Source organism: Marmota marmota, unplaced genomic scaffold, assembly GCF_001458135.2.
Source record: "Marmota marmota marmota unplaced genomic scaffold, marMar, whole genome shotgun sequence".
Lineage (NCBI taxonomy): Eukaryota > Metazoa > Chordata > Mammalia > Rodentia > Sciuridae > Marmota > Marmota marmota.
In genome coordinates, this window is record NW_026000196.1 from 17,920,023 (window position 1) to 17,932,743 (window position 12,721).

General features: G+C 47.0%; 1 protein-coding gene across 1 annotated transcript in view; it reads left to right on the forward strand.

Moving 5' to 3' along the window:
* Positions 1-24: 24 nt before the first annotated feature.
* Positions 25-12,721, forward strand: part of Aldh1a3 (aldehyde dehydrogenase 1 family member A3) — a 36,183-nt gene continuing 23,486 nt past the window's right edge. The window contains exons 1-4 of the mRNA XM_015493130.2: positions 25-220; positions 4,981-5,085; positions 7,549-7,689; positions 12,292-12,421. Coding sequence (XP_015348616.1) covers positions 122-220; positions 4,981-5,085; positions 7,549-7,689; positions 12,292-12,421 — 475 coding nt within the window. The 5' untranslated portion in view covers positions 25-121. The remainder of the gene's footprint in view (positions 221-4,980; positions 5,086-7,548; positions 7,690-12,291; positions 12,422-12,721) is intronic.

The following is a 12,721-nucleotide window of genomic DNA, read 5'->3' on the forward strand; positions in this document are numbered from 1 at the left end:
GTATAAGAGACAGCCATAAAGCAGCGCGGAGCTGTCACCCCACGAGCAGGCTGCGCACCGCCCCAGCTGAGCCGGCACGCCGCAGACTCAGGCGCCTCGGGCCGCCGAGCGCGGAGGAGCCATGGCCACCACCAACGGGGCCTTGGAGAACGGGCAGCTGGACAGAAAGCCGCCTGCCCTGCCGCGCCCCATCCACAACTTGGAGGTCAAGTTCACCAAGGTGAGGTGGAGGCGCCTCCCACCCGACGGCTGTCTGACTCCTGGCTGAGCTGGGCCGGGGGGCGCGGGGCGAGGAGTCAGCAGGCGGGAGGTTCTCTGGACTCTTCCTAGACCCAAGCTTCTTTGCCTGGGCCAGCGCCTCCCGAAACCGCACCCTTCAGGGGGCATCCCGGGTGGAAACCCGCGCCCCAGGCAGGCTCGAAGGCGGTGGGGCTCGGGGCTAGGGGCTCTAAGCCTCAAAGCAGGGTGAGAAGACAGTGCAGGGTTGTAACCCAGGGCAGCCCCGACGTGCCCTTGAAGGGCCCTCTTTGAAAGCGAGTGGAGGTGAGCCCTGCGGTGACTCGCAGCACTGTAGTTTCTTTGCAAACCCTGAGGATGGCTTCCTGGGTTGAAAGAGTTGGGTTTTGGGAGGGTCTGAGGTGCCTGGGAATTCCCAGGAGTCTGAGAGGAAGGACCACATGGGAAGCCTAAACTGGGCAGCAGGACCTCAGAAGCAATGAGGGACGCAATGCCACCTTCTATGCTTAGCTGTATCCCGCGTACCAGCCGAACTTGGGAAAGAAGAAAGGAGTTCACTGATGAAACTGTCCTGGTATTTACAGACCAAGAACATGTTCCCCAGAGTTCCAGATCTGAGTCTGGGGATGCTGTGTGTGGCAAGGTCGAAGCTCCCAGGCTCTGTCACAACCCTGCGGTGCTGGGCTCTCTGCTTCTTTAGGCTGTTTCCTAGGATCTGGAACTCTGGCAAAGCAGTGAGATCACCTGCCTGGGGCAGAGGAACATGGCGATGCTGGGAGCAGGGGCCAAGGAGAACTAGGGAGCAGCAGACAGGAGCCTGTCTTGAGAGAGGACACCCCCAGGGCTGTCTGGGATTCTTCCCTCTGCTCTTGACTGGGAGGGGGCGCTTCAGGGACTCAGGCCCAAGGCACCTATGGCTTTACTTCTCCCAATTTTGTCTCCTCTTGTCCGGAGTTACCAATTCCAGCTAACACAATGCTTAGAAAATTCCCTCATCGATTTTACTTTCAAAAGTAGCAATTATCTCTCTCAAATAATTTTAATCAAGCAAAGAAAGTGGCAGGCCATTATGTGTGGCCTTCAGGTTTTGGTCTCTTGGCACTTAATTCCCAAAGTGGGCTGTGTAGACATTTAAATTACTTGACATTTAGATTGACTGTTTTCAGACGGCTCTGTAATCTACAGCAAAGACTGAAAATTGTTTTTAATGTAGTTTCCTTAATAGTATCAGCCTCGAAGGGAAAATTCCAACCCAAATTCTGGTAACGGTTAGAATAGTGTCTTCATTTTTTCAGACCCTAACTCTGCGGTGTTTGGCTGCTGTCATTTTTGGGTGGTGGCGTTTTGCTTTTTAAAGAGTTTTGTAAAACTATAGAAACAGAAAGTGAAGGTATGACTGTCCTTTAGCTTTGTACCTTATTAGTCTTGTCCGAGTAATCTAGCCACACATGAAAAGTTTCCCCTTTTCTCTGTGATTCCTTAGGACCATTTCGGTGTGTAAATGCAGCCCTTTTGGAGGAGGAATTTAGGAGTTTCACAGAGCAATGAGTGACTGTTGTCCTAGAGGGTGTCCCCTTTGCCCATTAAAAAGAAGATGTATGATTTACCATGTACTAAGGAAAGGTAGTGAGATGAAGGAATTGAGCTGGGAGTTTTAGAGGGCTTCAACTGCCTGACGCCATGTGTACCTTTCACACTCATGGGGGACAATGTTGCTGTCTGCTCTGTCCCTGCCTCTAGCTTAATTTTTTCTGCTCTTGTCCATAGAGGCTTCTCCTTAGCAGCCTGAGTGGCTGTGGGTGACACTCCTTCCTTGGTCAGGAAGACTCGGGCTGAGAGGCAGTGGGGCTGCCTGCCCAGGGAATAAGTAGAGAGGAGGAGGAAGAGAGGCTGAAGTCCAGCATGGAGGCCCAGGGCAAGAAGTTGGCTGGGTGGAACATGTGAGCCAGCAATGGTCTGCTATTTTTCAAAACTGGTGCATCTCGGTCTTGGAGGATCAGTTTGAGCCCTGGCCTTGATGGTGTTATTTCCAAGGTGAACCAGCTTCCAGAAGGAGGCCTTTGTCAAAGCCTTTCACTTGTTCCCAGATTTTAACATTGAGAGTAGGGTCATGCAATGTGATTTTCGTGAGAGGAAGGTAAGGTCCCTCTAGAGATCCCCACAGACCTCAGAGGATACCAGCCCCTTTCATTTTACGGGACTCTTGCTTTATAAAGTTTCCTCCAACATCAGAGATTCTCTTTTAAAGTTTTGTGCTTCGTTCAAATGCCAGTTTATATTATCTCTTTTATGGAAAATAAAATTCCCCCAAATCTCCTGAAAAACATATTCTTTTTGAGCTTATCTGAGTGTCCTGACACCCAGTGGAAATTACTGAAAATGATGCCAGTAGGATTCACTTGTGTGACCACCATCTCAACCTCTGTTCAGGACACCTTCCAGCTTTGTGCTGATCCTTCCGTAAAATGTGAATTCTGTCTACAATTCAACGTTGCTTAATTTTATACCCGATAAAGTTTGTTTCACACCAGTTCACAGGTCAAGAAAAACAATCCCCTTCCAGACCCTTTATCCTGATTTGGGGTTCAAAACAATACGGCCAGCGTTGTCAGTAGACTACATTCCTTATTTGCGTTTTTGTTATGTTTTAGTGGAGAGAAAAACCAACCGTAGAAACCACTTACAAGATTGCTTCGTAGGGTAGGATAAAGAAAATAACTTTGCTAAATTAAAAACATTGTGATGAGGAGATATGGTTAGAGTCAAGCGGTTTGAATTTTTTTTTTTTAATTGTCAGTTAGCAAAGACTATGGATCAATGTCACAAGCAACCAAGTTAAAAAAAATTTTTTTTTTTGGAGGCGCATGCTTGGAGATGAGGTATAGCAGACATCCGATCGTTGCAATCTGTTTCCATCCCCCCTATTTATATTCTTTCTTGCCACCTTCTCACTTTCCCTCCCCCTTGGAATTGATACCAGGAAGGCCTAGAATCAGCAATTTTCGCTGACCATCTCTATTATCTAACCCACGAAATTTCATCTTGCTATAAATGGGCCTCTCTTCCCGGCCACACTTTCCTCCCCACTCTAACCTAACTCCTCTTCTCCGCTTATTAATTTCTCACTGTTACCGACTGATTACTTGCTGCATGGCAAAAGTGGACTCTTGGATTTGGTTTCAGCTGGAAGAATGAACCTGTAATTGAAGCCTGGCCTTTTCCTCACATGCTTCCCTGGGGGCCCGGCCTCACAGGGAAGGCGCTGAGCTTCTAGAAGTCGAATGGGCGAGTTCCTCTGGAACCAGATGCTCTCAGCTCTGGACTCCAAAAGAGAGGGCAGGTGGTCTCTGCCCACCTGCCAGGCAGAGCCTCTCTTCTGTGCATGGTCCTCACCAGAGGCAGCCTGGGTTCCCTTCCCGATGAGCTGCGGAGTTGATACAACAGGGCCTACTCCAGAGAAGTAACCAAGCCGCACACTGGAGGAGATGGCTCCCTTCTCTCGTCTGTCGTCATTGGAGAGTCAAGTGTTCCCAATGAATCAAATTCACAGTCATTGAAATCGGCCCCATAGTAATACAACTCTTCTTTTAAACAACTCAAAGAGAAGCAGAATACAAATATATGTGTATGATATCATCTAGATACAAGAATGAAATCCCAATGCGCTAGTTCTGTCCTTAGGAATGATGGAAGGCATTGTGTGTGATTTCTGCAACTGGGGTCTTTCCCCGTGACAGGCTGTGCTGACAAGGCCCTCCCAGAGATGCAGCAGGACCTTATCTGTCCTCTCTCAGGGCAGCCAGGACCTCAGTGCTGTCAGAAGGTGCTTAGTACATTATCCATCATCTCTGTTCCTAATTCTTTCCCAAAAGCCCTTTCTTTTAATGTGGTTAAAACTTAGAGGAAACTAAGAGTAAATAGTACATACATCTCAGTGCATGTATAGGCATTGCAAATTCTTTTTAGTTTGCTCATGATGTCGGTTTTTTTTTTTTTTTTGCATTCTTATTTTTTAGCTGTAATTTTGGATAATCGAGGCTTCCAGTGAAGTGATTTTTGTGCATTATTTCTTGAGTTTTGGATATCAACAGTGTTTTGCTACATGACTTAATATAACCTGAAAATTTTCTATCCCAGATTTTTAACTTTGTATTCCAACACTGGTTTTTACCAAGCCGAACAGGAAAATAGATCTTTAAAAGGGTATGCAAGGGAAGGATGTGCTGATGTGCGTTTATGAAGACTAGAGGATTATGGCACAATCCTCCTATAAGTCAAGGTTCTGTCAGTCCTGCTGGGGTTGCAGAAGGAAGAAGGACAGGGACATTCACTGCTTATACACTCTTTGGGGGCAGGCAGATTGCTCACCACTTTCTATACCCAAACCTGCTTCATCTTCCCCCAAAGTCTATGAGGGTATAGGATTCAATCTACACCCTCTATTTAACAATTTAACCCAGCTTTTTCCTTTGTGAATCCAGGTTATTGTTAAAAAAAATAATTGAGAAAAACTCCAATCAATTTTAGTTCTACTTTGACAACTTGGGTTCTAATTCTGAGTTTGCTCCAAGTTGGTGACTTGGTCATGTGACGGGATGTTCTGTCTTCTCCAGGTCTCATCTGTAACACATCCAGGGGGAGGTGGGAGAGAGGGTGGATAAGACGTTACCTAAGGTCCTTAGCATGTTGAAATTATATGATTTTGATTTAAACCTAATTCGTTACACTTCCTTTCCTGGTTAGATATTTATCAACAATGACTGGCACGAATCCAAGAGTGGAAAAAAATTTGCCACATATAACCCTTCAACTCTAGAGAAAATATGTGAAGTAGAAGAAGGAGATAAGGTAGGTCCCCCCCACCCCCACTCCCCAGTAATTCAATTATAGATAAATGAAGGATAAGGAAGCAGTGTGGTTTAGCTGTAAGACAGATTGGGCCCACCCTGGGGGTAGGGCCTGGGTAATCACACTGGCCCGTTGGTATGTGCAACTCAGACACATGTTCTTGAATGGGATCAATTACAGATGGTCTTTGCAAAGAGTCACTCTCCTTTGATAGATGTTTCCCCATCTATGAGGATGACCTCAGCTATCCTCATCACGTGGCTAAAGGAAAGGTTTTTATCAATTATTTGAACCTGGAGTCATTAAAGACTCTTTCTAGAAAGCATTTCCGGCTGGGGTGTTTCACCAAACGCAGCATTCTGGCAGGAGACACTTAAAAAAAAAAATACACTTGCAGGAAAAAAGAGTTACAATCCAAGTGATGTGGAGGTAGTAATAATATCATGTAACCATCAGATTTCTTTTGTACTAGAAACTTCCATGATTGTGTAAAGCTGAAGTCTATGTAACCCTGTTGGCTAGGCAGGGTCTATTTTATCCTATAGAAGCTAACGAATATTTCAAGGCCATAAAGTGTATTTTGACCTGAAAGATTAAAGGTCTTGTACAGAAAAAAGGGAAACATGACCCCCTCTTCAACCACTAGAATACTGAACAGACACTCTTTTTTTTTTTTTTTTTTTGAGATGGGGGTCTCACTATATCGACCAGGCTGATCCTGAATTCCTGGGTTCAATCAATCCTTTTGCCTATATTCTTCTTCTTCTTCTCCCCCCACCCTTGGGTATTGAACCCAAGGCCATGTATCACTGAGCTATATCCCCATCCCTTTTTTGTTTTTTATTGTGAGACACAGCGTTGCTAAATTACTAAGGCTAGCCTGGAACTTATGATCCTCCTGACCTAGCCTCTGGAGTAGCTGGCACTGGCATTAGAGGTAGGCACCATCATGCCCAGCTTGGATACATTTTTTTTTTTTGGTACTAGGGATTGAACCAATGGGTACTTAACCACTGAGCCACATTCCCAGCCCTATATTTTATTTTATTTAGAGGCAGGGTCTCACTAAGTTGCTAAACTGAGGGTGGCTTTGAACTCAAGAACCTCCTGCCTCAGCCTCCTAAACCACTGCACCTGTCTGAATAGATATTCTTAATGAGTGTATTAGTGATGTTGAAATGGTCAGGTAATGGTTGTGTAGGTGAGGTAGGCTTGGATTTTCTCCCACCAGGGAAAGTCTTGTGATACACATGCAATGCACAGTGGTTCACCCACATAGACACCCCTCCATGTGACTTCTTATCCTAAGCTCTGTTTTCTAAGAAAGTAGCACAGGAGCCCTGGCAGGGAGGGCATGATATTAAATGGGATTCCCACTTGATGATTCCCAAGTGTCCCACATGGGCATCAGGGAAGAAACTGAGACTCTTGCCCCCACCCATTCCCTGCAGATGGAGAGGTCCTGGCCTCCACCCCAGAGCCCAAAACAGTGACCCAGTATCTCCCATGCCAAAGCTTTTGCTCACCCCCATGCAAACTTTGGAGACAGTCCCAATCCTTGGTGCAGTCCCCTCCTGACTAATGTCCTGAGTTCACTGCGTGATGCACCTCCCCAGGGGTAGGGACTCAGAGCGACCTTCAGGGTGGATCATTAGCCATCAGCAAACAGAACCTTGAGGCCCATTTTCCTGAAAATGAGGCTAGGTGATGCTCTTCTAGATAACTCTGGCTTTTTTTCGTTTTAAGGCGATTCAGGGCTGGAGGTGTGGCTCCATGGCAGAGCCCTTGCCTAGTGCTCAAAAGACTCCAGGTTCAATCCCCAGCCCCTCCCACCACCACCACCGCAACAAAAAATAGTTCCTTTGTAATTATTCTCAGTGTACAAAAGAGAGCTCCTTGTCTATAAAATGATGCAACAATTCTGTACCCATGGGGTACAATGAGGCTGAAATCAGAAGAAGGCCTTCATGGCTGTCACAGCCGCTGCCTGACTTCAGATGACTGCGGACTCTTGAAATGTGATCAGCTCTTCAATCTACAGAAGCATAAATCCACCCCCCACCATCAGCCCTCTTGGGCCACAGTGGAAAATCTTTTCATAGTTGAGTCACCAAGAAAAAGAGTCAAGGTTGGTGACTTTATTAAAATGCTCTTTGAATCAGAAAGGAGGTTAATACTTGGCCGTGGTAGAAATTTTGAAAAAGACTTAAGATACAAAGGAAAAAGAGAAGAGCACCCCCCCACTCCCTCACATCCATGCAAACTTTGGAGACAGATCCTTGGTGCAGTCCCACCCCCACCCCCACCCCCACTCCTACATTCGGGTGACTTAAGTTTAGCTTCTGTGCTGGACCCTCCTCGGTGCTACAGTGGCTCCACGCTGCTGTTCTCTGTCACTGACAGCAGAGTGGTCCCAAACTGTAGATGCATCAAAAATGACACTCTGTCATTTTGGCCACTCAGCCTGATGTGGACAAGGCCGTGGAGGCCGCACAAGCCGCCTTCCAGAGGGGCTCCCCGTGGCGCCGCCTGGATGCCCTGAGTCGTGGCCGGCTGCTGCACCAGCTGGCTGACCTGATGGAGAGGGACCGCGCCATCCTAGCCGTGAGTAGACTTGGGGAATTTCACGTAGGGACCGTGACTGGGTGGTATCCTGGTCCCACCTACATGTTTATGTACTCAATATTTTTTCTTTTTCACATTGACTTCCTTTAAACTTCAATCTAACCTCATCCTGAATACAGTAGTCCCCCCTTCTCTAAGGTTTCCCTTTACATGACTTCACTCACCCAGGGTCAATCCTGGCTCAAAAATATTAAGTGGAAAATTCCAGAAAAAGAAGCAATTAATAAGATTTAAATAACTACTATAGTGTATTGTTATAATTGTTCTATTTTACTTTTAGTTAATATTGTTAATCTCTCATTGTGTCTGACTTATAAACTACATCTGAATCATAGGCATGTGTGTGTATATGCAAAACATAGTATTATGGGGTTATTACTCTCTGCAGTTTCAGGTATCGAAGGGACTTAAAATATGTCCTCCATGGATATGGGAGGTGGTTGCTGTAATAATATGCATGAAACTACAGATTTAATGTGCTGGTTGTGGGGCAGGGCTCTTATACTTATTAAATCACTTATAGAAAAAATAAACTAAAATCATTTCTGTATTACTCCTGAATTGAGCAGGGGTGGAGTGGTGGTCAAGGCAGGATAGCCTGGTTATAGGAAACCTCAGAGAATGAAAGATCTGGGCTTAAATCTTAGCGCTGCCACTTAGTAGCTATGTGACCTTGGACAAGTTTCTTAACATCTCTGAGATTTATTTCTTCATGTGAAATTTCACTAATAATGATTTCTAAGCATTGTAAGAATGTTCCCATTAAAATCCTTAACAGAGTTCATGGCATTTAGCAAGCACTAACTACATGATAGTTCTGTGGTTATAACAGTTATAATATTAGTGGTTGTAATATTGCTATGTGAAGACCCAGGTACATGCCCACTGGCCACTAATTTTTAGATACCTTAGTTCCTCAGCTGTAAAATGGGGACATCTGCTGCCCAGCCCATGAGGTTGGAATGCCCCATGAGACAGGGCTGGGAAGGCCTTCATATGTTGTAAATGTGTTCTTTAACAGGATCCTCAGAACTTTGTTTGTGTTGAGGTGGGTGATAAGAGGACACTTCAGGGCCACTGGCTTGCAACCTACACATCCATCCTTTGTATGCTCAGACTCCTGTTTTTAAAACTTGTTCTAAACCTTGAGGCTCAGTTTGTAGGAGAGGAATTTTCTTTGGGGCCTTTGATTTGGAAAAAAAAAAAAAAAACAGCTTTTCTGATGTTGAGAACAAGAAGCACCTGTTTAAGTGCTGGTGTCAGCCAGGACATAGAGTTGCTTTTGTCCCTGAGTATGTTTGTTGGAGGCAGAGGAACTCTTGGGTGCATTTCCCTGAGGGCACCTCTGCGGAGAAACCAGAGCCCCTTTCCTTCCCCCTTCCTTCCTTCCTTCCTTCCCTCCTTCCCTCCCTCCCTCCTTTCCTCCCAGTGGCCAGTGGTTTGTTGGCTGAATCTGAATCCGGGTGAGGATAGCTTCCTCCCCAGCAATCGAGCGAGCTCTTCTCTCCACAGAGCCTCTGGTTTCTTCCTGCTCCGAAAGCCAGCCTCGACTCTCAAGCTGCCAAACTGGCTTTTTCAAAAACATTTCTGTTTTCACCCTGCATGAGCTCATCGGTCTGCAATGTCGTGTGGACTCAGAGCAGGCTGGAGAGGATGTGCCCTGGGCACCCCTCCCCACCCTGTCCTCAGTGTCAGCATCATCCTGGGAGCAGCAGCGGCTGCAAGGCCACCTTCCTCTTCATCCACCCCATTGTCCCAGCGTGGCTGTGTTTTGATAGCAGCTGAGGAGCGTTGGAGGAACTCCATGCGCCGCCCAGCAAATCTCCCCTGCCATCAGAACCTCGCTGTCCACAAGAAATAAGATCCAGCTCTTTGCCACGACATGAAAGGGACAAGGGAATTACAGGCAAATATGGTTTTTGAAACTCCAGCCACATCACAGGCGGGCTCCTCACTCTCCACCTTGATATGGTTTCCTGCGTTCCCAAGTAGAAAGTGCTTCGCTCCTTCTTATTCTCTTGCAGGCTTAGTGGTTTGACAGAGCTGGGTGTTTATTGTGGTCAATGTTTGGAAACAGATGTGGGGGAATCCAGTGGCCCCTGACTTTTTCTCCCTTGCAGAAGCACCCCAGGCACAGGCTCTGGCTCTTTGGGTGCTCCTTTTGGCAGCATCCAAACAGGGGCTCTCTTGCAGCTTCTCCCTGTTGACCTGTGTGCCATTTCTGGGTTCTGTTGCTTAAAAGCCTGGATATGCAGGCCATGCAGGGCAGTTCCCACCTGCCACACGTTCCTGTCCTTCTTCAGTATCTCATGGTTGCTATGTCTTAATTATTCAGAAGGCACTTTTCTTTTTCCAAAAATGTGAATAAACTTAGGAGTAGCCGTGGTTTCCTTTGGTTGAGCCACCACCATAAAGAAGCATAGCCTCCTTGTACTGGTGGTGCAGCCTTCTGGGCTCCGATGCTGTTTCCAGGGCCACACTGGCCAGCCCTGCTGAGAGGGAGGAACGGATGCCTTCCCCTTCTCTTTTGTTAAGTAGCTTAAGAGGCAACTGTTCCATTCAGTAGCTAGCACTTGGTTTCTCAGGTTCCTGTCCACTCCTTCACCTGGGAATTTTTTTTGTTTTTTAAGAATTTTCTGTCTGAACCTATTGTGACCTGAAATTTTCTTGGACAGATTCCATAAAACTAACCTGGAAAATTCATATTATCACTCCAGAAAGTTCATGATGAAGCTAATGATAAAAAAAAAAAAAAAAAACACCCAATACTTACTGAATGCTCTCCATGTAGCTGGCTTGTAAGTCCTTGACCTCAGTATTTATTATCCCATTTAAGAGATGAGAAAACTGAGGACCAAAGAGAGTAAGTAACTTGTCCAAGGTCACCCAGCAAAAGGTGGAAAGCCAGGATCAGAGGCAGTTAACAGTTACGCTGCAAATTTACCCACAAAGTTAAAGTCTTCTCCCTTGTCTTATTCCAGAAAAGAGTCAAGAATAAACTCCTGGTTCCATCAACAGGCAGATTCTGTCTGGAGTAGCTGTGTCCTAGAGACCTTTTTGGTATTATTTTCAATTGCTAAGTTTTTCCTGGGAAATTAAAAGTTCCACCTTGGAATGTGAATCAATAGGAGCCAAAGGAACAGTTTACTGGATGTCACACTGGCCTGAGTGGCGGCTGCTAGGGATGGGACACACACCCTGGACCCTCACAGCCCTGTCTTCTCCAGCCCCCAGGCGAGAGTCACCAAGCACCTGCATAGTACCTAAAGGGAAAATCATAGTCATGGGTCTCCTTTGGACTACTTGCAAGGCACACGCAGTGGTCTAGGTACCTGTCTCCTCACTCTCACCAACCTAGAAAGGAGACACTGTTGTTATTCTTAATTTACAGGTGAGGAAACTGAGGCAGGGAGAGATTCAGGTCTTACTCAAGGCCTCTCAGCTAGCATTAATCAGGGTAACCCCCAATTTAGAGGGGAGTTGGCTCATCCCTGAAGCAAAGGTATTATAGAGGAGACCCAAGCTTCTCAAGTCTTCCAAGATCAAATGTCCCCCGGGCAGCCACCCAAATGGTAGTCATTGTGCTGGTGGACACCCCAAGTTCAGTGCTGGTTGTGTGGGTGCCCATGGTTGAGTCATTGGTCTCTGTCAGCTTCACCATCCGCACCTTTAAGTGGGAATGGAGATGCCGCACTTGGGATGGGACCCATGCCCGTGCATTAGGGTCAAAGCCCTGCATAGGAGCAGAGGCCTTCCTTCCTGCCTGCCTGCCTTCCTTTTTACATCATCATCTCACTCCATTGATGCTTCCGCAGGAATCCAGCCCTGGGCTATGTGTCAGGGTGGCCACTTCCTGCAGAGACAGATGACTGGCAGTTTCAGTGCTGGACTCCACTGGGGTTGCTTGTCTAAGAAACAAAGGGGTTCTCTTTACCCCAGGCTGGAAATAGAAAAGAATCCCTGCATTGAGCTGCTGCACGCTCGCTCGCCCTGCGTAACCACCTCCCTCCGCAGTCCACGAGCTGCTCCCTCCCAGCTCTGCTTCCAGCTGCACCAGCGAAGTTAGGACGCATAGCATCTTTGTACTGGTGGTGCAGCCTTCTGGGCCTCATCACCCTTTCCAGAGCCATACTGGCCAGCCCTGCTGAGAGGGGGAAAACTCATGCCTTCCCCTTCTCTTTTGTTAGAGGAAGCCACTTTCTCACTACCAAATGTCCCAGAGCTTCCTTGGAAAGCACGTGTCGTGTCCAAGCTCACGTGTCCAGATCAGAGGGCTGAGGTCCCTGTGGTCTAGATGAAGACCAAATGGCATGGAGGACCTTTAATGAGGCTTCTGGTGAACCTTCAAGGGCAGCATGTGCCCAAGGCCCTAGCTGAGCCCCCAGCCTTAGGCATTTGGCAATAAAAGCAGCCCCGGCTGGTCTTAGGTCAATTTCGATTTATTGTCATGCTTTCTGAAGTGACACGGGGGACTGAGGTCCATAGATCGATGTCCTGGAACTGTGTCTTCTCCTCCATCTTTACCAACCTGACAGATAAAAGAAAGCTGCCTCTACAATGGATGTCATCTTGTTATTGCAGACCCTGGAGACGATGGACACAGGGAAGCCATTCCTTCATGCCTTTTTCATTGACCTGGAGGGCTGTATTAAGACCTTCAGATATTTTGCAGGGTGGGCAGACAAAATCCAGGGCAGGACCATCCCCACAGGTGAGTCAAGCAGGACAGACTCTGGCCTCATGGGGGAGTCTCTTTGGGGCTCTGTCTTTTCCTTCCCCCAGGTGGCCCTTTCAGAGCCCCTCCAAGTCATTTTCTCATCCACCCCTCACCCCTGCAAAATGGTGCTGTGCTGATTCCTCTCATAAGGAACATACTTCATTTTTGAAGTTAAGTTCCAATCACTCCTTGTATAACAGACAAGGCTTGGAGCTGGCACCCTCGTGGGCTTCCGGGTTTCCTTCCTGTCTTTACTGCTTGAAATGCTTAACCTTGATGAAGTGAGAGTACTCT